Here is a 26,993-nt window from a genome sequence, read left to right as displayed (position 1 = left end):
TTTCCTAATCGCGGGGTGTTAATCTTCGGCGCTTTTCTACCGGTGCTAAGCGGTCCTTCAAATTTCCGCCCGTAGTAAAGATGGCGGCATCCCCTGTGTTCTGACTGGTTGACTCCCTCCACCGTAATCTTGGTTGTTCGTGGGGTGGGTTAAGGAGTGCTTGGCTCCCAGCGGCGATCTGTGTGTGGTTTCGGGCCCTAGAAACATTTTGGATTTGCTTGCATTCCTCCTTCTGAAGACCCGAGGTCGGCCACCAGGTTTGGGAGATTTGAAACGCGGGGCTGGTTTTCCTCCCTGTTTTCCGGTTCTGCCCGCAGGAACCTTCGGGGAAGCGTGGAAGGATGGGAAGGGCGTGCGCCTGCTGACCGGCCCCGTGCTGCCTCTGCATGGCCGCGGTGTCCCACCTTGGCTGCTGTATGGAATCGTACGCTTGTCACTTCAGGCCGAAGCTTTGTTTGTTAATAGAAGTGAAACGGATGCGTTGAGAGGGGACAAAGATTTTAAAAGGTCTTTCCCCTACCCAACTTCCCCAAAGACCCCAAAGACAGATTACAGATTTATCTAGTTTGCCGACACGAGCTCTTGAATGTTCAGCGGACAAGGGCTTAAATATAAGAGAGTGGGAACTCCTAACATTTTAAGGGATTTGTGTGTATTTCCAAAACTGACTTTTGACCGCCATCCAACACCTGCAGCGTGAGATTCCTGAGCGTCTCGCCATCCTGCGGCTCTAACATGTTCTGTTGGTTAAGTCGGCTGTACAGGGGTTTATCCAGACCCACTAGAAGGACCACACAGCTGATCTGGGGTTCTTTCTCCCGAAGTCTGGTACTGAGTTCACAGAGGAGAATTCCAGGTGAATGTAGCGAAGAGGTTTGTCCTCTGAACAGCCCAGCCCTTCCTCCTTTTCTCTGCAGCAAGAGTGCTTATTCCATTTTTCCCCTAGTCTCGACTGGATAGCTTTATGGGTAGAAGCACATCATTCACCCTCTTCATTTCTTATAATGTAGTTTTCTCCCTGGAATTTAAACAGAGCAGAAAAGTAACCACATGAATAGGCTATTCATTAAGCTCATGCTGTGAATAAGAAGCCTAAAAAATTCTTTCAGGGCCTCCCTGGTGGCGCAGTGGTTGAGAGTCCGCCTGCCGATGCAGGGGATGCGGGTTCGTGCCCCGGTCTGGGAGGATCCCATATGCCGCGGAGCGGCTGGGCCCGTGAGCCATGGCCGCTGGGCCTGCGCGTCCGGAGCCTGTGCTCCGCAGCGGGAGAGGCCACAACAGTGAGAGGCCCGCATACCGCAAAAAGAAAAAAAAAAAAAAAAAAAATTCTTTCATACTTGAGAATACTTTAAATAGGGTTTTCAAATGTACAAGTGACTATTTCACTCTAGATTCATACTAAAACCAGTTACTGCATCATCAAATTTATGAAATTCCCAAGATCCTATTTCATTTGGGGAAGAAATGTACACTATTACGAAGAGTGCGTTTTAGGTTAATGCAGATGCTGGGTGATCAAAAATATTTATATTCTTAACACAAGGCAAAAATTTACATTAAGACAGCTATTCACATGGCTTTTGACACATTTGCAGGTAAACTTAATAGTGAGTGATTACATTCTTCAACTTTATAAATTTCATCCATTGACATGAAAAAAGATGGTATGATTTGAGAGTCTATTCTCAAACAATGTGCAAATGATATGTTTTTTAATCTTACTTTTTTTCGTTTCTTTAAGAACTCAGTAGCTTTGTTGCCCGGACCAACACGTGTGGAGAGTTGCGTCCTTCTCACTTAGGCCAAGAAGTCACCTTGTGTGGATGGATTCAGTACCGAAGGTAGATAGAGGCAGGTGGTTTAAGTATGCACGATGGTGGTTTTCCTAAGGCAATTTCAAACTACTATTAATTTTTAACGAGTCAGAAGAATAAAAGCTTTGCAACTCCTGTAGGAGTCTCAGAAGTCATTGAATTTTCAGTTTTGTTTTTGTTTTCAAAGACTCAAATAGTGTCACTCTTAGTAAGTACCAGTAACATCTGTTGAAGGGTATAATAGGTGTGATCCACCAAGGGACAGAAATGTCCCTAGGTTTACTAAGATTGAAGAGTTCCTAGGACCAGTAATTAGGTAAGCTGGTAAGCTTCCATAGCATAAAAAAGCATAGTTTTTGCTAAATTTAGGTAGAGAAAAAGCCTAAAAACATGAACAATGATTCCTTAATGTTAGAGGACATATTATTGTTGTTGTTCATCTCTATATTCCAGAACATACTTGAATGGAACATTAATTCACAATGAAGAGATCCAAAATACATAGATTGAGTGATTTTCCTAAAGAATATGTCCCAAATGGGTGGATATTTGACCCATACATTTGGTGACTTTTATCTCCTGAAGGAAAATCTGAGGAGGCTTTCTGTACCTCTTCATGGTACTAAGAACTGTATGAGAAATGTTGGTTGAATGCTAAAATATTGGGATTTGGGGGACCTTTTGATGGCTTATAGAGGTATTAAGTTAGTACTGGACCTCTTTTAGAAAATTTTAGATTACATCTTATTTTTAGGAAAATAAAAGATTTTATATTGCCGTATTTTAAAAAATGACGAATCAGATGTCTCTAATATGCTAAAATATTACCTTTGGATTTTAATATATGGAAAGTTTCCAATTTTAATTCAAATTTCTTATAAAGGCTTAAGCCAATAACATTTTTTAAGTTTTAAAATCTGCCTTTTCATTAATAAGCCATCTGGATAGCATTAGTAAGCTGTACGTATAGCTACTAAAAGTTGAAATTGTAAACGAAAAAGTTTTTTCATTAATAAGCTACAAGATAATTACACAAATATAACTATGAATGCATATTATTTATTATAAAAAAGCAACATGTGAAATTGCATGGGTTTTTTATTTGTTTAATTTGTTTTGCCTGCTTAAATTTTGGTCTCAAAGATTTTATCCTAATATGTTCACTTTCTTCATTAATCAGGCAAAACATCTTCCTGGTCCTAAGAGATTTCCATGGGCTTGTTCAAGTTATCATTCCTCAGGATGAGGTAATAGAAGGTTCCTCCTGTTATCTCCAAGCCTCTTTGATGCTGTGGTTAGAATAAATGAAGCATGTTGGATAAGTATGTTTAAGGTTTCAAATTAAGAAGTTTACTGTTAATGAAAATTAAAACTACCATAAGCCACATTAAGACAAATGACAAACTGTGAAAAAATATGTGCAATTCATGTCACAGACAAAGGGCTAATTTCTCTAATATCCTAAAGGCTACTACAAATCAATTAAAAATTTTTTTAAAAAATACCAGTGACCCACTAGAATGATGAGTGCAGATTATGAACATAAAATTTATAGAAAAAATATATAAGTGGCTATTTTTCTATATGTCTGTAGACATATGAAAATATGCCCAACTTCACTCATAGGCAGAGAAATATGAATTAAAGCTACACAGAATTGTTATCTTTTATGCACTGGATTGACAACACACTGTGTTTGGGGAAACAAGTGCTCATACATTCCTGGAGGGAGTATAACTTGGCACTAGCTCTATGGATGGCAATTTGGCAATATCAAAATTATAAATGCGTATATCCTTTGAACCATTCATTCCACTTGTAGTCAATGATCTTAAAGCTATCCTACACGTAGACTTACATAGATGCAAAATGACACAAATACAAGGTTATTCACTGCTGAAATATTTTTAATCGAAAGAACAATCTAGGGCTTCCCCGGTGGCGCAATGGTTGAGAATCCGCCTGCCGATGCAGGGGACACGGGTTCGATCCCTGGTCCGGGAAGATCCCACATGCCACAGAGCAACTAAGCTTGTGTGCCACAAGTATTGAGCCTGTGCTCTAGAGCCCGTGAGCCACAACTACTGAGCCCACGTGCTGCAACTACTGAAGCCTGCGCGCCTAGAGCCCGTGCTCCACAATGAGAGAAGCCACTGCAATGAGAAGCCCGCACATTGCAACGAAGAGTAGCCCCCACTCACCGCAACTAGAGAAAGCCCGCGTGCAGCAACAAAGACCCAACACAGCCAAAAATAAATAAATAAATAAAATTTAAAAAGAAAAGAAAGAACAATCTAGATGTTCCCCAATAAAAGACTGGTGTAAAAAATAATGTACATCCTTACAGCTATGGAAAAGACTAAAGAAGCTTATTATGTACTAATAGGGAAAAAATCCAAGGTATATTGTTAGATATAAAAACGGGACACAGAAGAGCATGTAGAGTGATATTATCTGTACTATAAAGGGCATGTGTATGTGTGTGTATGTTATGAACTGTCCCTGGAAGTACACATAACATTGGGTATCTCTGGGGAGGGGAATTAAGGAGCTGGAGAGAGACTTTTCACTGTAGATCTGTTTATACCCTTTGAATTTGAGCCATGTGAAGGTACTACCTGCTCAAAAAATAATTACCATTAAATTTAGATAAAATTAAGAGCTCTCATCATGCTTGCTGAACATCATTGGTTTCTATTTTGGTAATATTTACAAATGTTTGTACACCTGAGAAAAATAAGATTTACTCAGCTTTTAATGTTTGAAGTAAGTAAAGAGCCATGGGTTATCTTTCAGGGATCAGGATGCAGAGATGAGCATAGCTAACCCAGGAGAACTCCTTCACTTTGGACTCCATTATTGCTCTTGGATTTAACTGCCTCTAAGGCTAACCCTGGAGACAGTTGCCTTTAAAGTATGTGGGAATTGTTTGCATTAATCATTCTTCTCCTTATTTTCCTTTAAGGAAAAAAATTTTTAATTCTTAACTAATAGTTTTACTTGCTGTATTATACGGAGTCAAAATGGGGATGCAGTTTACCAAATTCTTTAATAAAGTCATTAAGAGAAGCCCCAGTATTTATTGCAATTAAGCTATGAGTATTAACATTTTTCTAAGCCATAATCTACAGTTGCTGCAGAGTCCTTTAAGTTCATTTATTTGTTGGAACTATTTCCCCCTCTTATTCTGTAGTCGGCTGCTTCTGTGAAGAAGATTTTATGTGAAGCCCCCATGGAATCTGTGGTGCAAGTGTCCGGGACAGTAATTTCCCGACCTCCAGGACAAGAGAATCCAGTTAGTAATTTAGAAACTGTCTATTTAAATTTTACCTGTGTACATGTGCACTGTCTGTCAACACATTCAGGCAACAGCGACTGAGTATCTATTAGATACCCAGCACTAAAGCTCTGCAGGTTCTACAAATGAACCTACAGATTTTAAAATCTTCACTGCAAACATAAACACCTATGTAAATATGCATGTTAAGTCATTTGGTAATGAGCTCATCAGCCACAGATATACATAAGAATGTCAAAGTCGTACACAGACATTTATGTTTTAAACTATACACTATAAGCACCCCGTGTTTTACATATGTAAATAAATGCTTGTGTTTTATAAATATTCATTGTGTACATGTCCTGATGAGTGATTTTTAAAATAGGTCTTTTCTCTCTTTCTCTCTTTAAGAAAATGCCAACAGGTGAGATTGAAATCAAAGTTAAAACAGCTAAACTTCTGAATTCCTGCAAGAAGCTGCCCTTTGAAATTAAGGACTTTGTGAAGGTGCCATCCTCTGTTACTAATAAAATAGAGTATCTAGAAAATGTTGATAACCAGTAAAGTGTTTTCAGAGTTTTTTAAAGAAAAAGTTTAACTTCTACAAAATTAAGCATGTTATAGCTATATCATGAATTATTCTGTTAGTTTTACAATTTCCTGGTGAACTGTTCTTAAATATCAACAGTTCTTCAAGCTGTTGCAGCTCCTGAACACCTAGAATGTTTTTTCAGACAGCTGGAAACAAGGTTGTCTTTAAGACTTAGGTGTTATTTTGTTCCATTTTTTTTGTTGCTATGGTTTTACATTTTGAGAGGAAATTTATGTTTACCTTAGAAATGGCCACATGGCATGGGAGATCCTGTATATATTAAGTTTAAGCCTCTAACAGTGATAAAATGTTTATAAGGCATATAAATATGATTACTGTAATTTAAGATGTTCTTTGAGGAAGCTAGACAGCACTGGATATGTAAGCCCAGCTAATTTTCAGCTTCGTCACAATTGTCTACAGTTGTAGACTTATATATACCCAAATTATAAACTAATCTATAAAGGATTTTTTTAATTGCATGGCCACTTAGTCTTACAGTTGAGTTCCCAGTACTTAATATTTTAATTAGAAAAAGCAGTATAATTACAGAGTTGACCTCGTTGTGGGGAAAAAAAGGAAATATGCAGTTTTCCACCGGCTCTAAGCTTTTAGAAAGAGAAATGACAGGTAGTTCTTCTATTTCTATTTCTAGTATCAAAGAAATAAACTGTTCCAGGGAAAAGGACTTTTTTAAAAAGGTTGTCAGCACAGGAGGGATGCAGAGAATTCCAGCCTTGAAAATAAGCAGACCTCATCACTGTGTTCCTACTAGTACAGCTGTAGAGATTCGTCTGCTGTTCGCTTGCATTTCTTAAACTTGTCGTCCCATCCAGGTCATAAAGTTGTGGCTGTTTTTGGCCCTGGTATATATTTTCTAATGATCTTTGAAATCTTTACTTTTTTTTTTTTCAGGATAAAACTCCAGGCTTAAAATTGAATGGGTAGGGAGTTCCCTGGTGGCCTAGTGGCCTAATGGTTAGGATTCCGGGCTTTCATGGCCATGTCCCGGGTTCAGTCCCTGGTCGGGGAACTGAGACCCTGCAAGCCACGTGGTCAAAAAGAAAAAAGGCAGAAAAAAAAGAATGAATAAATGTTTAGTAAGGTAGGCAAATTTCAGTCAGTGAAGTGTGGTTCACTGAAAAATGTAAAATCTATGCTAGTAACAAGCCTAGAGGTCATAGGAATTAAGGATGGTGGTGTGTGTGCACGAATGGTGGAAGCTAAAGGTAGAGCTAAAGTTCTTGAAAATTCACAATCTGTATCTAAAGTTAATATCTTTTTAATATTTGAAAAATATTTAAACAAAAATCTTTAAATTTGTTTAGAAAACAGAGGCTCTTCGTTTGCGGTATCGCTACTTAGATTTGCGTGGTGTCCAAATGCAGTATAACCTGCGACTGAGGTCCCAGATGGTCATGAAAATGCGGGAATATCTCTGTAATCTACACGGTAAGGGAAGAAACAGTAATTTCCATGTGTTTTATCCTAGAACATAATTTAGTAACATAAAACATAATTTAGTTCCCTACTGGGTCATAAATACAGCCTTTTAGAGGTGATAGTGCCTGTTAATGTTGTCTAAGTATTTACCATCACTGTTGAAGGTGGACCAGCCCTTTGGTTGTTATCTGTAAATTGTCTTAATTCTTTATCATGCTTGTACATCATTTGCTGGGAGCTCAGAAATGTCATGTGAATGAAACTAGACTCTTCAGTCAGTCCTAGGTTTTTTCCTACTATATTTGTGTTATTTTTGCTACACTAGCAGAACACAAGGAAAACCATAACAGTTCAGTACACAAGAATCTATCAAACAGAATTATTTCATTACAAAATTACCAACTTTATGAACAGAATAGGATTTTATGAAAATCTTCAGCTTCCCTCTTGGGTTTGTAGAAACCAGAATCAATATGCTTCGTAGCTTATTTCAGTCAAAATTCCTAATTAAAGGGTAGCCTCAGATTTGTTGGACTGTATTGTAGACATCATATTTGGTAAATTCCCATCTATTAAATTCTGATATTTCTCTCTTTTTAGGGTTTGTGGATATAGAAACACCAACATTATTTAAAAGGACTCCAGGGGTATGTATATTCCTTAAATCAGCCTACTGAAAATGTCCTGTTAGTTATGAAACTGGACCACTTTGCTTTTATATTCCCTTAGTTCTATTTCTTTTATTTATTTTACTGCCTTAGGATGTTCACACTAACTAGGTATTTTAAGAGTTGAGGGGCCTCCCTGGTGGCGTAGGGGCCTCCCTGGTGGCGCAGTGGTTGAGAGTCCGCCTGCCGATGCAGGGGATACGGGTTCGTGCCCCGGTCTGGGAGAATCCCATATGCCGCGGAGCGGCTGGGCCCGTGAGCCATGGCCGCTGGGCCTGCGCGTCCGGAGCCTGTGCTCCGCAGCGGGAGAGGCCACAACAGTGAGAGGCCCGCGTACCGCAAAAAGAAAAAAAAAAAAAAAAGAGTTGAGCAAATTATATGGGTCAGTACTTGTAGTCAGAATCCTTTAATCCTACATCATTTTCTTTCCATTGAGGTTTATAGCTACAAATCAATAATGAATTGGTTCATTAAAAATAAATCCATTGTTCATTAAGAACTGACATTCTCTGTCATGAAGAACCTAGGGGTAAGACAGGAATAAAGACACCTACTAGAGAATGGACTTGAGGATATGGTGAGGGGGAAGGGTAAGCTGTGACGAAGTGAGACAGGACATATATACACTACCAAACGTAAAATAGATAGCTAGTGGGAAGCAGCCGCATAGCACAGGGAGATCAGCTCGGTGCTTTGTGACCACCTAGAGGGGTGGGATAGGGAGGGTGGGAGGGAGGGAGATGCAAGAGGGAAGAGATGTGGGAACATATGTATATATATAACTGATTCACTTTGTTATAAAGCAGAAACTAACACACCATTGTAAAGCAGTTATCCTCCAATAAAGATGTAAAAAAAACAAACAAAAGAACTGACATTTTCAAACACTGATATTTATACAGTCTATGGACTTATAAAATTATAGTTTAAATTTAGAATAGCAGTTCGGAATTACTTGAATAGGAATTGATGCACAAAATCCTTTTTATCTAGTAACAGAATTGGGCATTCATTTCAACAAGCATACATTTAATACTTTGTATACAAATATTTAAAGCCTACTATGTGCAAGCCTTTTGGGGACTAAAGGATGAGCAAGAAATGATCTGTCATTGTGGGAACTTTGCTCTTTTGTTGATTTCATTGATGAACTGAAGTATTGACTTCTACCAGTTCTTGAATTTGCTTTTTAATAATATCTCTGCTCTCCCTCTCTCTCATTCAAAGGGTGCAAAAGAGTTTGTAGTACCATCCAGGGAACCTGGAAAGTTTTATTCTCTCCCTCAGAGTCCTCAGCAGTTTAAGCAGCTTCTGATGATTGGTGGTTTAGACAGGTGAGCTTTCTTTATGATAGTACTGGTCAGAAAAGGAAAAGAGGGGGAAGAAAGGGGAAAAGGAAACACAAAATTGTCTAATCTCTTAAAAGAAGGTTTGAAAATATATGAGAGTTTGGAAAATATTTGTAAAATACCCTAAAAATGTGTAGTCATTATGTAAAGATTTATTGGGTGACCATCGTGTACAAAGCTCTATGCTAGTAGATGGGGTAGGGGGTTAAAAAAGAATAGGTTTTGCTCTCAAGGAGCTAATGAATCTAGTAAGACAAAATAGTATATTAAAATCAACTGTGATGTAAATCGAAAATAAGTATGTTGAGCATTGCAAATTAGTTGTATTAAGAGGTTTGAAATTATATTATTTTGGGAAATATTAAAAACTTTGGGAACTAGGCCTTCTGGGACAGAGCTGCATTTCAGCAGATGAAGATCAGAGTTGGAATGGCATAGCACAGGAAAGCTCAAGTGTATTCATGGAGCAGTGAGTATTTCAATTTGGCTGAAGCAAAAGAGTGTATATAAAGAAGCATGGACTGCCTTGCATGTCAGTCTAATATATGAATATCCAAAGGTGCCATTGTATATTTGTAAGACAATATATTGAGCAGTTAATTTCTCATGGGTCAACTATGTATCTGATTAGATTAGAGCATCATAAAGAATTTTTAAATTTCTTATGACCTTTTAGTATCATTATTATTTTATACCCTGCATTGCCAGGAACTTTTGGGGAAAGTGTGTGTGTGTTTCTAGAATCCTGACTCAATTAACACTATTTTCCAATTGTAGATATTTTCAGGTTGCCCGATGTTATCGAGATGAAGGATCAAGACCAGACAGACAGCCCGAATTTACTCAGGTACTAAGTTATATTCACTCATCTCTTACTGATTCAGCCTTGCTACAGCCAAGAATGTCAAAACCAGGACAGGAATTATATATACTTCTCATTACTTTTTTTTTTTTTTTTTTTTTTGCGGTATGTGGGCCTCTCACTGTTGTGGCCTCTCCTGTTGTGGAGCACAGGCTCCGGACGCGCAGGCTCAGTGGCCATGGCTCACGGGCCCAGCCGCTTTGCAGCATGTGGGATCCTCCCGGACCGGGGCATGAACCCGTGTCCCCTGCATCGGCAGGCGGACCCTCAACCACTGCGCCACCAGGGAAGCCCCCATTACATTTTATCTATCAGATATTTAATTAAACTAACCTGCAGTTGAGGCATTAGTTATTTAATTTTTGATCCGTTTATAAAGAATATGGTCATAAACTAAGGAATGACAGATTCCTACAGTGTTTTAATGGTCATGATATGACAAAGTTCTTTAAAAAAATCTCTTGTGCACTAAAACAGACAATTCTGTATGTTGATATTTAATCTATTTATCTGGTCAACGTCATCAAAGCTATTAGGATTTAGTTTCTGTATGATATCATATTAATTAGTATGGCACAGAAATCAGTAACCAGCACAAAAACCATAAGATTTGGAGTTGGACAGACCTAAGATCAAATGTAATGTAAACATACTCAGGCAAGTCACTTAGCCTCTCTGAGCCTTAAGCCATGAGATAGTTGTGGGAACTAACAGTTTGATGTATGTAAAGCATTAGATGTACAGTAATGTTTAACCTGCTTCCCCATGTATTAAGAACAGAATCCAATGGTAATTTGAAACAAGAGAAATATATAAATACGTATGTATATACTAATATTGTGGCTCTTCAAGTTAGTTTCCATATGTTGCTTTGGTTTCAGATTGACATAGAGATGTCCTTTGTAGAACAGACTGGCATCCAGAGTCTAATTGAGGGTTTGCTCCAGTATTCATGGCCCAGTGACAAAGATCCTGTGGTGGTTCCTTTTCCTTCTATGACTTTTGCTGAGGCATTGGCCAGCTATGGAACTGATAAACCTGACATTCGCTTTGGGATGAAGGTACTTTTCTTCACTTTTCCAAGACTCTGACCCCAAATAGTCCTATAGTCTTTTGAACCACTTTGATGTTTACAACCAGTTACACACACTGTTATATCATATTTTTTGTTGTTACCCAGCTACAGCAGGAGAGAATAATAGCTTGTTAGCCTTACAGTACCTTTTCTCTACCTACTGTGTTCCGAGATTCATTTCCAAGAGCAAGGTTCTTGCTATAACGTTTTTATTACTGACAAGTTACTAGTTACATGGATATGAATGGTAACTTGAAAGGAAAAAAAAAAACTGTTCTTTCCTCTTGAATTTTTCTTAAGCTAAAATGGCACTTGGAAGACAAATGATTAAGAGTTATTTATTCTTTTTCCCTGGTCTATAAAGAGCTCAAACATATGGAAACGTTTATTCACATTGTTAAGATCTACACATATTTAACTAAGGGTAACAGTAGAACTTACACAGAGCAGTTTTCCTTAGCAGGCCTCTGTTGCTCTTAGACAGCAACAGCCCTTCATCACTGTAATGCTGGTGACATTTCTATATCTCAGTTCTCAGTGCAGATTCCTTAGGAACTGAGTTCTGCTCGGTCCATGAATAGGCAGTGCTCAATTCTCAGAATGAAAAAAACAGCACACAAAAAAGTTCTGCCTATTTACAGCAGCCAGCTTGACTACTCCTTGTTTCTTCTTTTGTAATATGAAATGGTGGTTCTTAAGTCAGACTGCTTAAGTTAAATTCTGGCTCTGCCACTTACTAGCTGTGTTATCTTGGGCAAGTCATTTCTTTCTCTGTGCCTTGGTTTTCTCATCTATTAAATGGGGATAATAAGAGGGCCTACCTCATACTCTTGTTGTGCAGATGAAATGAATTATTACTAATGAATAATTAGTACATTAACACTTGTCATGGTGCCCAGCCCATGGTAAACACTCTATGAATGTGCTCTATAAACATTAACAAGACCTACTTTCCTCTTTAAAACATTGTTTGTAAAAGATTTTGAGGGACTTCCCTGGTGGCACAGTGCTTGGGAATCCACCTGCCAATGCAGGGGACACGGGTTCGATCCCTTGTCTGGGAAGATCCCACATGCCATGGAGCAACTAAGCCTGTGCACCACAGCTACTGAGCCTGCACTCAAGAGCATGCGAGCCACAACTACTGAGCCAGTGCTCTAGAGCCCGCAAGCCACAACAAGAGAAGCCACCGCAGTGAGAAGCCCATGCACCACAATGGAGAGTAGCCCCTGCTCGCCGCAACTAGAGAAAGCCCGCGTGCGGCGATGAAGAGCCAAATGCGGCCATAAATAAATAAATAAATAAATAAATTTGTTTTTTTAAAAAAGGTTTTGAGATAAACATTACTTCATGCTTAATTACCTTTTCCTGTTATCCATTTTCCAGATTGTAGATATCAGTGATATGTTCAGAAACACAGAGGTTGGATTTCTTCAAGATGTGCTTAGTAAACCCCAAGGAACCATCAAAGCCATATGTATCCCTGAAGGAGAAGTAAGTAGAGCACAATTCTATATTTTCTCTAAAATATATATTTGGGAATTAAATATGTTCAACATTGGTACATTTAAACTTTAGAAAGAAAAATTCTTTAAATAAAAATGCATTTTTTCATATAAAGTCTAATAGTGTCTCAAACTATAAGTAGAAAATGATAAAACTTTATGAATATGAGTTTACACTCTCGAGATCTAGAGCTTTTATTTTTCCTTTTAAATAATGCTGTAAAGTTCTCCTGTACTTCATTTGGGTTTACTTCCACCAGTGATGAGTATAAAATAGTATTCCTATTCTGTCTCCAGCCTCAGTTTGTCCAACAGCTCCCAGCCCCATACCAGCTCCAGCATAGCCCTTGTGTGTTGGTTCTTGGTCTTCTGACGCTCTGGGGTCTATTGCATTAATAATGGGAAGAGAAAGGAGGTGGAGCTATGAAAAGCAAAAGGAAGGGAAATGAGGGTAGGAGAGAGAAAGAATGGTTGGGTTGGGTTGGGTAAGCATGGACTCTTAAGTAATGGGGCATGTCTATTTTCTGTAGTTAGTACACCTGCTTTGAAAATAATTTAAGAAGAGTTCTAAAAGTATTTTGAATAAGATTACTATTTTGAAAGGCTATTCAGTTGGATATATAAGCATATTAGTATATTTAAAATGGGGATAAGAATTCAGTCTCATTACTTTTTTTTTCACTTCATATGTTCAGTGGAAAGTAATTTGGTGTCTGTATTCTAGTCCAGACATATTGAATGTGTTTGGGTGAGCTCGGTATAACATATATTGCTTGTTATTATTATTTACCCCAATTGGAGTATGTCCAATTCTTTCCCAAGTAGATTATAAGGACTGCAGGGTCATGAACCATGTTTTCACCTTTTTTATATCTCCCATACCTAATTAAATGCTCCATGATTAGTGATGATGATAGCCATAATGTCTCACTTAGAAACACATTGAGATAATTTAGAAAAGTAAGATATAAAGAATTTTAAGAGACTTGAAATAATCAAATTCTGAATCCTCTTATTGATTTTACTGATCCTTCACAATTCAGTTGCAAAGATTCATTTTGAACATATTATAGCTACACAGTCTTCTGTGGAATACATTCACAGCTATTTCCAATAAGACCTGCATAATTAGAAAAAAAGACACCCTGTAACAAGGCTTAAAATTTTGTCATTTGACAACAGAAATTAAATCTTTATTGAATCTTATTATTGTGATGGAAAAACACAAAATATATTTGTTTCCCATTTCATTTCATAAACATGTTTGTGAAGCTAAGTGTCATATTGATGAGTTTACTTTGATTTTCTTTCATCAGAAATACTTAAAAAGGAAAGACATTGAGTCCATTAGAAAATTTGCAGCTGACCATTTTAATCAGGTAAGGAGCAGGTTTTTTCCTTTCTTTTAGGGATTCTATATTTTTAACTGTTAATTGCTTGAGCTCTTATGCTATCATTAGTTTTGAGGGGCTTGTTATTTCAGATCATTCTACTTTTCTTCTTTTTATTTTTAAAGTTAATCTTACCCCTGGGTATAACTCCAAAACTTCAACTTAGTTGAATTCACCATTAATCAGAGTGTGAAAGTGCAACCATAGCCTTTTAAAATAAACAGTGGTACTTTAATGCAGTTGGGAAAATTAAATAGAACCCCATGTGCCCAAGGTTTAAATGAAAGCATGGCAGATATGAAAGAAAGCCAGTATTCATTGTTCTTCCCATACCCTTTTTAGAATTATGAATATACCTTTCCTCTGACAGATACACTTTGTGTTCTTGGCTTGGTGAACAGCAGCACTAAAATACAGAGGAGGCGCAGGGAATGGGCATTCTTACACTGTCACTGGAAGTATAAATTACCTCAGCCATTTTGCAATCACTAACTTTAAAAATAGTCATATTTTAAAATATGACTCCTTGAGTCAATAATTTTCTATACTTTAAAGAAAGGATCTTAGATATGAGGACACTTATGCACAGTATCATTTACAGGAATACAATGAAACCATATGGGAGTGATTAAATAAATTAAGGTAGAATTAAAGGAATAAATATTAAAGTTCCTTTTAAAAATTTTGTCTCTTAACTAAAAGTTTGTAATGTAGGAAAAATATTCAGGTTATAATGATTTGTAGGAAAAGGAGAATACAGAACTATATATTCACTGATCATAACCATGTATAAACACTGTATTTGTGGATTGAAAATGGACTACTCAGACAGTCTTTTCAGCAAGTGGTGTTGGGAAAGCTGGACAGCCACATGTAAATCAATGAAGTTAGAACACACCCTCACACCATACACAAAAATAATCTCAAAATGGCTTAAAGATTTAAAATATAAGACATGACACCATATAACTCCTAGAAGAGAACATAGGCAAAACATTCTCTGACATAAGTCGTAGTAATACTTTGTTAGATCAGTCTCGCAAGGCAAAAGAAATAAAAGTAAAAATAAACAAATGGGACCTAATCAAACTTATAAGCTTTTGCACAGCAAAGGAAACCATAAACAAGACAAGAAGACAACCTACGGACTGGGAGAAAATATTTGCAAATGTGACCAACAAGGGCTTTATTTCCAAAATTACAAACAGCACATACAACTCAATATCAAAAAGCCAAACAACCCAGTCAAAAAATGGGCAGAAGACCTAAATAGACATTTCTCCAAGGAAGACACACAGATGGCCAATAGGCACATGAAAAGATGCTCAACATCGTTAAGTATTAGAGAGATGCAAACCAAAACTACAGTGCCATCATCAAAAAGTCTACAAATGATAAATGCTGGAGAGGGTGTGGAGAAAAGGGAACCCTCCTACACTGTTGGTGGGAATGTAACTTGATGCAGCCACTATGGAGAACAGTATGGAGGTTCCTTAAAAAACTAAAAATAAAGTTACCATATGATCCAGGAATCACACTCCTGGTATATATCCAGAAAAGAGCAAACCTCTAGTTTGAAAAGATACATGCACCGCAGTGTTCATAGCAGCACTATTTACAATAACCAAGTTATGGAAGCAACCTAAGTGTCCATCAACAGATGAATGGATAAAGATGTGGGGGGTGTGTGTGTGTACACACACACAATGGAATATTACTCAGCCATAAAAGAACAACAAAATAATGCCATTTGCAGCAACATGGGTGGAGATAGAGATTATCATACTAAGTGAAGTAAGTCAGAGAAAGACAAATATATCACTTATATGTGGAATCTAATAAACAATACAAATGAACTTATTTACCAAAAAACAAACTCACAGACATAGAAAACAAACATGGTTACCAAGGGGAAGTGGGGAAGGGATAAATTAGGAGTTTGGCATTAATAAATGCACACTACCATATATAAAATAGATAAGCAACAGTGATTTACTGTATAGCCCAGGGAACTATAGTCAGTATCTTGTAATAACCTATAACAGAAAAGAATCAAAAAATAAATATATATGAATAACCGAATCACTTTGCTGTACACCTGAAACTAACACAATATTGTAAATCAACTATACTTCAATTTTTTTAAAAAAAAGAGAGGAAAAAAAAAAGAAAATGGACTACCCACCTCTACTACCACACATCACTAGTCTCATACATCAAGTTCAAAGGGATTTTTCAAGAAAACAGAAAGGATAATGGTTTCCAAAATGGGTCAAGGCAAAATAAGAAAAGCCAGGGGTATAAAAAGCTTTTCATAAAGTTAAATGAATTTAAAGGACTATACTTCTCATTTTTTGCTATAGAAATGTGTTTTCTTTTATGAAATGATGGTAATAGTAGATATTTGGGGTTAGTTTTATGCCTTTGATAAAACTGAAAATTGTCAACCCTATATCTCCCAATTTTCTTTGTTTTTATTTTACTAGTGTTTGAAACCTGTATTTAGGAACCACAGGAACATGAAATAGGCCTGAGAGTTAACTTTGGCAGCCTTTAGTTGATGGGACTATCATTACATTTTCTTCTTCTTCTCTTTCTTCTTTCTTTTTTACTTTCCTAATTTCCTGAATTTTTATATTTTTAAAATGTATTAATATGTTTTAACTTGATTTGGCTTGAATTGTTTTTAATGTTTATTTTTAGCAATATGCTGCATGTACATGGTTTAAAAAAAAACAAATTGTAAAGAAGGATTAATAGTTCAATACAATAAGTGTATACTCTAGCTCACTCTATTCTAGTCCCATACCAGAGTACCTCTGGTTTTATCAGAATGCCTTTTTTTAAAAAATTTTTGGCTGTGTTGGGTCTTTGTTGCTGCACACAGGCTTTCTCTAGTTGCGGCAAGTGGGGGCTACTCTTCTTTGCGGTCCGCGGGCTTCTCATTGCAGTGGCTTCTCTTGTTGTGGAGCATGGGCTCTAGGCCTGCGGGCCTCAGTAGCTGTGGCTCGCGGGTTCAGTAGTTGTGGCTCACGGGCTCTAGAGCACAGGCTCAGTAGTTGTGGCTCGCAGGCTCTAGAGCACAGGCTCAGTAGTTGTGGTGCACGGGCTTAGTTGCTCTGAGGCATGTGGGATCTTCCTGGACCAGGGCTCAAACCCGTGTCCCCTGCACGAGCAGGCAGATTCTTAACCACTGTGCCACCAGGGAAGCCCCTACTTATCCATTTTAAACCTTTCATCGTACCTCCTGCAATGAGAGGTAAGGCTCACATACACAGACCTTACCTAGTTACTCTGTACCTCTTCAGAGCTGTCTTTCTGGACATTTTCTTCATTCCTCTTCTGAGTTGAAGCTACTCTTTTCCTGGATCCCAGATCTTCCTCTTTCTTACTCGTGCTGGATTATATCCTCAAGTAACTTCCTAAGACAGCATGTGAAAGAGAAACTTTCTGAATCCTTATATGTCTAAAAATGTCTTTGTGTTCAAAACCTCACACTTGATTAATAATTTGGCTTGGTATAAAATTTTGAATTGGTAGTCATATCCCTTTAGAACAGTGCTGTCCAGTAGACCTTCTGCAATGATGGAACTGTTTCATATCTGCATTGTCCACTATGGTAGCCACCAGCCAGTGTGGCTATTGAATGCTTGATATGTGGCAAATGTATACCTGAGGAACTGAATTTTTTATTTTATTTCATTTTACTTTAAATTTAAATAGCTGCATGTGACAATGAGCCTTAGATGATTGGAGGCATTGCTTTATTTTTTTATACCTACTGTTACTAATAAGAAGTCTGATGTTTGTATGAATTTACTCTTTTATAGTAAACCTAATTTTTTTTTCCCTTTGGAAGCTTTCAGCCTCCTGATTCCTGATGCTCTGAAATTTCAGTCTGTATAACTTTGAGTCATTTTTCATTCAGTGTGTTGCGCACTTGAAGGGTCCTTTGAATATGAAGGCTCATGTCTTTCATCTGTGCAAAATTTGTCTTTTTTATTCTTTCTGGGAGATTTCTTCAACTCTTCTGTTGAATTTTTTTTTTAAGCAATCATATTTTTATTTCCCACTAGCTCTTTCTTACTTCTTTTCATTGCATTTTATTCTGGTCTTATTGATAAAATACCTTTTTTAATATCTTTGAGGATTCAAGTTTTTTGGTCCCTAAATTATCTCTTTTCTCTAGGGTCATTTTTTTTTCTGTTTATCTGGGTCTTTTTTTTCTTTTTTTTTTAATGCTCTAGCTTCTTCAGTGTGTGGTGATGTGATTGTTAATTGTACATATGTAAGAATATGAGCCATTTAAAAAGCTGTTTAAAGGGGCTTTTGTAAATGGTTAGGTTTAGAAATGGTTAGGTTTTGTAAATGGTTTTGTAAATGGTTAGGTTTTGTAAATGATTAGGTTTAGTTTTGGGTGAGCAACAAGACAGTTGGCTATCACCCCAGCGCTCTTCTTAAGAGCCCTGCACCTCTAGGATTTTGCAGGGTAAGGTCAGTTCCTTCCTGTGCTGAAGCTGCTCCATTGTTCTCTAGGCCAGAGCTTCCTGCATCTTGCTTCTTTGGTCATTCCTATTCCATTCACCTGCAACCTGCCAAAAATTTTCTGAAATCTCTTCACTCTGATATCCCTTCCCACCCTTCATTCCTTTTTTTTTTTTTTTTTTCATTTTGGTGAGATTAATTTTTAGATTCCTTTAGTATCGTTTTGAAGGGCTTCAGGGAGGGAATAGAGATAATCTCATATAGGTTCATTTTCTTTTGGAAACAAGAAATCTTTGTACTCCAGGAAAAATAAATCAACCCCGCTTTTTGAAAAATGTATAAGTCTTTTTCTTTGTCACAGGAAGTCTTACCTATATTCTTGAAAACCAATAACTGGAATTCTCCAGTTGCTAAGTTCATAATGGAGGAGCAAGGCTTGGGACTAATCAGACTGTTGGAGACCCAAGAGGAGGATGTGGTCCTGCTAACTGCCGGAGAGCATAAGAAAGCAGTAAGCAACATTACCTCCTGGCATCTGTGCTGTTGATGCTGAATGATGCCTCTCTTCTGCTGTGTGTATAGTACATATTTGAAATTGACTGTTAATTTCATAAATTGGAGCTGCTCTGCATGAGTTTTTATGTCTTTTGGCACTGTAATAAAATGCACTGTATAAAAACTAGAGTTTTTTTCATCAGCTAACAGCCTACATTGGCATTGCTCACAGTGATTAGATCTGGGTCTAGGAAAGCCACTTAGGTAGAGAGCTATTGGTATTCATTTTACAACTGTGAAAAAATATTTTCATTTTTGAAGTTTTACAGATTAAGAAAAGTTGGTTGTCCCAAACTTTTGTACATAATGCATTCCCGAAAATGTGGAGGGACAGATCAGACTGCTGGAGGGCTGCTGGGCTGGCAGACACCCCTGGCCCTACTTGGTTGAAGGAGTACCCTTTTTCCTCAGGAGCAGCAGCTGGGAGGTGGTGCAGGCTGCCATGCACCGGCTAAATCACCATTCTTCAGGAGACGTATGGAACAATGGATTTAACTTTAGAGATCATTATAAAATATACAAAGTGTGGTATAAAACTCAAACATGAATATTGAAAATATACTGTAAAGATCAAACATGATAAAAATTCATCCTTGGGAATTCCCTGGCAGTCCAGTGGTTAGGACTTGGCACTTTCACTGCCGGGGCCCAGGTTCAGTTCCTGGTTGGGGAACTAAGATCCCGCAAGCCATGGGGCGCAGCCAAAAATAAATAAATAAATAAAAATTCATCCTTACACTATAGTATAATATGATATCCTTATAGTATCTGATTAGTACTTTATCAAGTTCATTCTTCTAATTTATATTTGCACTGTGCTTATTTATCATTATATCTTCCAAAGGAAAAGTTTCAGAGTTCAGCTACAAAGCTAAATATAATCCACTGTCCTTACCTTTCCCTGCAATAGTAGAGTGAGGAAAGCTATGTAATTACAACTTTTCTTGATATTACAGCCTTCTTTTTTTCTTTTGGCCATGCCACACAGCTTGTGGGATTTTAGTTCCCCGACCAGGGATCGAACCTGGGCCCTCAGAAGTGAAGCGTGGAGTCCTAACCAATGGACTGCCAGGGAATTCCCTACAGTCTTTTTTTTTTTAAATTAATTCATTTATCAACATTAGTTTGTTTTTTGGGGGTTTTTTTGTGGTACGTGGGCCTCTCACTGTTGTGGCCTCTCCCGTTGAGGAGCACAGGCTCCGGACGCGCAGGCTCAGCGGCCATGGCTTACAGGCCCAGCTGCTCCAGGCATGTGGGATCTTCCCGGACCGGGGCACGAACGCGTGTCCCCTGCATCGGCAGGCGGACTCTCAACCACTGTGCCACCAGGGAAGCCCTCAACATTAGTTTTTAATACCAGCCATGAGCCAGTACTGTTAAGTTTGCTGGGGGATGCACCAGTTACTTACAAATTTTATTGTCAATGCATTTCTTAAAAAAGAATTTGGGATTTTGTATTAAAAATCCTGCTGCAAATTCATTTGGCTATTAAACTTTCCCCTGGCATGAACTAAAACTGCTCCTGTTCTCTTCCCAGAAAGGCATCACTCTAATTCCTATTGGGACTTCCTTGAGAGAATGCTAGAAAGCAGATTTATGAGGAATAACATTAGCATTCTGAATATGTCACAGTGAAGGTGCCCTTTGTGGATATCTAAGTGTCAGATAGAAGAGGCTACAGAGTGACACCCTGTGCATGTCTCCAGGCATGTCTCCTGTTCTGACTAATTGCCCTTTCTCAGGGATGCCCTGCCTGTCATCGTTAGCACTTATCACAGTTAGCACTCTCTGTTTGCCCACAACTGTTTCAAGTACTTGGTGTATATTAACTAACTTAATCCTCATGCCAACCCTATTGAGAGAAGTATTGATACTGTTACCATTTTAAAAGATAAGAAAACTGAGGCACAGAGGTTGAGAATTTGTTCACAGTCACATAGCTAGGAGGTAGAGGAGAGGAGCCAGGTTTCTAACCCACAAAGTCCAGTTCCAGAAGTCACATTCTTAATGTAACCTCTAATCCATACTGTCTGTCTAATAACAGCCAACACTATTGAACATTAAGTGTGTTCCAGGCTCCCATCAGTTCCTCACCACAACCTTTCAGGAACAATAAGGAAATAATAATCATAATAGCTGGTTCGTATTATAGAGCTTATCTGACTTGATCTTCACAACAGTCTTTGGAGTAGATATTTCTTTCTCCATTTTACTATGGAAAAAGGTGCAGAGAAGTTAGTCAGTAGCCAAAGTGATATATAGACCCAGGTTAATCAAGCTCTGATACCTGTGTTCTCAGTCACTGTGTTGGCAGATACTCACCAAGTTGGCTGAGTCTGACGATTTTCAACCATGTCGCAGTCAGATCATCCTCAGATCTTTCTCTCCTGAGAGGCTAAGAGCATCTCATCTGTAAATTGGCTAATCCTTTCTCAGAGAAAGGCCTGGCTTTAGAATCCATGTTGTGTCATTTTCTGCCTACTCTGTCACAGCAGTTAGCTCAACGTTTGTATCTTCTGTTTGCAGTGCTCTTTGTTGGGAAAATTACGACTGGAGTGTGCTGACCTTCTAGAAGCAAGAGGAGTGGTGCTTCGTGACCCAGCTCTGTTCTCTTTCCTTTGGGTTGTGGATTTCCCCCTCTTCTTTCCCAAGGAGGAAAATCCCAAAGAGCTGGAGACAGCCCATCACCCATTTACTGCTCCCCACCCCAGTGACATCCACCTCCTTTACACTGAGCCCCAAAAGGTAACGTATCTATACTTCCAAATTAAAAGGAAATATGGAAACAAGGCAAAGAACTTCAGGTTTCATAGTCTGACCCAGTTCTGGAAGCCCCAGAAGAAATTGCTGAGTTTGAGCCATTGTCTCTAAGTAGCTACAGGGTCTTCAACGTACAGAACAGAAAACCAGAGATTTTCTCTAACATAAAGGCTCTTTGAATCTTCTAGGTCCGTAGCCAACACTATGACTTGGTTTTAAATGGCAGTGAGATAGGAGGTGGTTCTATCCGAATTCATGATGCAGAGCTACAGCATTACATCCTGGCAACAGTACTAAAGGTAACATCATCTTCTAACTTGGCCTTTTTAAAAAACTGTAATATTTGTCCGTTTTGTTAAAATTTGTTATGAATGGAGGATTCACTAGATATAAAATAGTATCAGCTTATTTCTCTACCTTTAGACTTTGAAAAATAAATAACAATATGTATTTTTTAGTGACTACTATATGCCAGGCACTAGGTACCTTATACACATGGACACATTTAATCCTCACAGTTACTTTTTTTTTTTTTTTTGGCTGCATTGGGTCTTCATTGCTGTGCGTGGGCTTTCTCTAGTTGTGGTGAGCAGGGGCTACTTTTCGCTGCAGTGCACGGACTTCTCATTGCGGTGGCTTCTCTTGTTGCAGAGCATGGGCTCTAGGCACATGGGCTTCAGTAGTTGTGGCACGTGGGCTCAGTAGTTGTGGCTCATGGGCTCTAGAGCACAGGCTCAGTAGTTGTGGCACACAGGCTTAGTTGCTCCACAGCATGTGGGATCTTCCCAGACCAGGGCTCAAACCCATGTCCCCTGCATTGGCAGGTGGATTCTTAACCACTGCGCCACCAGGGAAGTCCCTCACAGTTACTTTTTAAATTAAGACCTTTATTCTACTCATTTTAAAGATAAGAAACTGAGGCAGATGAATTAATTTGCCCAAAGTCACACAGCACAGAAGCAAGCAGAGGCAGGATTCGAATCCAGGCAGGTTGGTTCTTGAACCCAAGCTCCTAAACTCCTAACCACTGCACTGCTCAAAAAAGGATGTAGTCTGAAATGACTGAAAATGTTGATAATGCTAGAGAAAGAGAGAAAGGTTTGAAAGGATTTTATGTCACTTAGTATTTGAGGTGGGGGTAGATTTTAATGACAGAGAGTGGGTTAATCAGAATTTTCAAAAGAAGAGTCGCTATAGATGCAAGCCTAAGAATCTGCAGTTTGTTGATGACTCTTTAAGAGGCTAGGATAGATTTTAGGAAGGCAAATGTCCAAGAGCCTGATCCTAAAAGATCATTTTGTGGGATTAACTACCAGGGGTGAGGTGGGATAGAGGAACTTTATTTCCTTTTTTTTAAATAAATTTATTTATTTTATTTATTTATTTTTGGCTGAGTTGGGTCTTCGTTGCTGTGCACGGGCTTCTCATTGCGGTGGCTTCTCTTGTTGCGGAGCACGACTCTTGGCGCGCAGGCTTCAGTAGTTGTGGCTCATGGGCTCAGTATTTGTGACTCGCAGGCTCTAGAGCGCAGGCTCAGTAGTTGTGGCACACGGGCTTAGTTGCTCCTCGGCATGTGGGATCTTCCCGGACCAGGGCTCAAACCCATGTCCCCTGCATTGGCAGGCGGATTCTTAACCACTGCACCACCAGGTAAGTCCCGGGAACTTTATTTCTAAGAATAGGATTGGAGAACTCAACACCAAACTCCCCCTTTAGCTTTAAAAACACTGCAAACTCCCTTAACTTTTCTCCTCTTAAGCCAAAGCCCCTAATGTTTCCCAGCGTATTTTTTTCATTCCTTTCAAGCTTCTCAAAATGTCAGTGAGAATACATTGCTTCCACTTCTTCCCTACCAACCAGTGTTTCTCAGCCCTTCTGCACATTAGAACAGAATCACCTGGAAAGCATTAAAAACAAACAAACAAACAAACAAACACTGCTCCTTACCAGACCAATTAAATAAAAAGCTCTAGACGTGAGGCTTGGGCATTTGTTCCTTAAAAGTTTGCCACTTGATTGTGATCTGTAGACTGGTTAGGGAACCATTCAGACAGATTTTCAACATTTCTACAGGCATTGCCTCACAAAAGTAACTTGCATGGCCACCAAATCCAGTGGGCTGTTGTTGGCCCACAAGCCATCCTACCTTCTGGCAGCATCTGCATTGTTGCCCTTCTAATAACATTCTCTCCTCTTGGTCCCTCTGACAGATCCTGACAGATCCGGTTCCTTCTTTCATCCTACCTTTCTGAGGCCACATCTCCATGTCCTTAATTGGTCTTACCCTGTCTGCATTACCAGCATAATAATAGCTGCATTTACTGAGCCCCAGGCATTTCCCTGCATGTTGTAGTATCGGTGACTTGTCATATTCCCTTGCTAAACTGTAAACCTCTTAAGGTACTTTTTTAACTCAACTTTTATTTTCCCTTTAGCAACTTCTTGTATTGTGTGGCACCTAGTGGACCCTCAGTGTGTATTTAAATTGAATTATCTTTTGAATTTCAGGAAGACGTGAAATTGCTCTCCCACCTGCTCCAGGCTTTAGATTATGGGGCGCCCCCTCATGGAGGAATTGCCATAGGTAAACAATCTGTCCTTTTACAAGCTAAATTTAATTCTGTAGCTCTAAGTGTCAAATTTGGATGCTCAGCTTATGGGGAAGAGGGTGGGGTTAGGGGGAATGGAGGAGTAAAGAGGGTAGGGGGTGAGCCCAAGGGTTCTAAAGAATTTAATTTGGTGTTTTTCATTTTGATGACTTTTTTTTTGGCCGCACCATGTGGCTTGTAGGATCTTAGTTCCCCAACCAGCGATTGAACCCGGGCCCTCAGCAGTGAAAGCACCAAGTCCTAACCACTGGACCACCAGGGAATTCCCTGATGATATACTTTAAAAATATATTTAACCATTTATAAAGATAAAACTTAACTGATAATTTGCATTTGAAAGATTTTTTAATAGAATGAAACTACAGAGTCTTAAGTCAATATTGCTCAAATCCCTAGAGGCTCACAGACAAATTCATAAGAGTGTGAAAAGTACTGCTCCACAGTATTCAGCTTGTGTGAAAGTAGGAATATGCCAGTGCCTTTCTTTTTTTTTTTTAATTAACTTTTATTGGAGTATAGTTGCTTTACAGTGTTGTTTGTTTCTGCTATACAGCAAAGTGAATCAGCTATGTATATACATATATCTCCTCTTTTTTGGATTTCCTTTCTATTTAGATTACCACAGAGTATTGAGTAGAGTTCCCTGTGCTGTACAGTAGGTTCTTATATGTGGAAACTAGAAAAATGATACAGATGAACTTATTTGCAAGGCAGAAATAGAGACACAGACGTACAGAACAAACATATGGATACCAAGGGGGGAAGGGGAGGGTGGGATGAATTGGGAGACTGGGATTGACATATATACACTACTATGTATAAAATAGATAACTAATGAGAGCCAGTGCCTTTCTGATGGCCTTGGTTGCTCACACTGCTTGTTTTATCAAACAAAGAAGAGTGTGAGAAGTTCTAGGTTGTAGGCTCTCAACAATAGGGACTTACTTCTGTGTTTTTGGAGTCCCCTGCACAGCACCTAATTTTGTTCAACCTTCAGTAAGCCCTTGCTCAGGACTCATTAATTGCTGTGACTATTAATCCCAGTAGCGTGTGAATATTAGTCCTGAGCACTTTTCTGGAATGAGATAAAAGAAACCTCTCAAACAAACAAAAGTTCTCTAAAAAGGCAGGGAACTATGCTTAGCTGCAACTTATTAAAGGTTCTTACTTAAAAGTTTTCTACAACCTTTATAGAAAAATTAAGTCACCCCCAACCTTAGGTTACATTCTCATCTATTAACTTTGTATTTTACAGGGTTAGACAGACTGATGTGCCTTGTCACTGGAGCACCAAGCATCAGAGATGTCATAGCCTTCCCCAAATCTTTCCAGGGGCACGACCTTATGAGCAATGCCCCAGATTCTATCCCGCCTGAGGAACTGAAGCCCTATCATATCCAGGTCTCCTGGCCAACAGACTCAGAAACAGAAAAGAGTTCATTGAATCATCCATGCCATCCAGAAAGCTGAGCTTTTGAGTTTTGTCCTCTTTGCTTCCCCAAGGCTAAAATCAGATCTGGAGTTCAGCCACAGATCTGACTTCAAGTTTTTAAATGGAAGGAATCCAGGCAACATTCTTCACCTCAATGAAGAAACAGATAAAAGGTATCCAATTTTAACGAGAGCATGCATTATTAGGATTATTTTATTTGGGACTTTTTTGAAGTTTCTTTTTACTTGGAGAGGTGTGAAACATGGCTCTTTGACAGAGTAACATAATGGCATAGTGTTTTCTAATCATGTTTTTCATACCCAGATAGTAGATTGTTCTCTTAGGACAGAGGTAATCAAACCATATGTGAAATGTGGGAAGATTCTTGCCCCTTTAGACTGGTCCATTGATGGAGGGGTCAGTTCAACCAGACTCATCAAGAGAATCCTATAAAGTAAGCTGGATAATGACATTTCAGCTATCAACATAATATAGTGAGAAGCAACATGATATAAAGTAAAAAATCACTGAAATAAAAGTCACAAAATCTACGGGCTTCCCTGATGGCGCAGTGGTTGAACGTCCGCCTGCCGATGCAGGGGGCAGGGGTTCGTGCCCCGGTCCGGGAAGATCCCACATGCAGCGGAGCGGCTGGGCCCGTGAGTCATGGCCGCTGAGCCTGCGCGTCCGGAGCCTGTGTTCCACAATGGGAGAGGCCCCAACAGTGAGAGGCCCGCATACCGCAAAAAAAAAAAAAAAAAAAAAGAAAGAAAAGTCACAAAATCTTAATCAGTGCTTTACCTTGCAAGTTGTAAAAACCTCTCTTAGCGTCCCTTCCTGCATGTGTGAAATGTAAACAGTACTTGCCCTGGCTCCCTCACTGGCCTCTTCTTGCCAGAATCCTAGGAGATAATATATGTGGAAGACAGTGTGAGTGAAAATGCTTTGAAAAACTTTAAAGCATTACTTAAACGTAAGATAATGATATTATCCATCTGTAAACAGTATACAGATATATGTATTTTATAGTTTAAGGTTAAACAAAACTGACATCTGTGGTAAAAGGAAAACAGTAATTTCATTAATCAGTATTCTGCTTATCTTTCTATTTTTTAATATAATCATTAATCCCTAAATAACACTTTCCCTCCATTATAAGTAATTGAAAATATT

The 26,993-nt window shown here is 38.6% G+C and overlaps 1 protein-coding gene across 1 annotated transcript; it reads left to right on the top strand.

The window, feature by feature from the left end:
* Positions 1-155: 155 nt before the first annotated feature.
* Positions 156-26,137, top strand: DARS2 (aspartyl-tRNA synthetase 2, mitochondrial). Its single transcript, XM_082613245.1, is given in 18 exon segments — positions 156-856; positions 1,742-1,841; positions 2,995-3,061; positions 5,008-5,109; positions 5,506-5,601; positions 7,015-7,138; positions 7,730-7,776; positions 9,025-9,131; positions 9,924-9,993; positions 10,890-11,069; positions 12,470-12,577; positions 13,905-13,967; positions 18,826-18,975; positions 21,546-21,764; positions 21,968-22,078; positions 24,288-24,363; positions 25,644-25,823; positions 25,826-26,137. Coding segments are annotated over 18 exon segments (1,962 nt in total). The 5' UTR covers positions 156-735; the 3' UTR covers positions 25,867-26,137.
* Positions 26,138-26,993: the final 856 nt, after the last annotated feature.

This window comes from Mesoplodon mirus (assembly GCF_964341445.2).
Source record: "Mesoplodon mirus genome assembly, chromosome: 3".
NCBI classification, from domain to species: Eukaryota; Metazoa; Chordata; class Mammalia; order Artiodactyla; family Ziphiidae; genus Mesoplodon; species Mesoplodon mirus.
The sequence above is the reverse complement of the archived record's forward strand: the minus strand, read 5'-3'. Positions and strand labels throughout refer to the sequence as shown.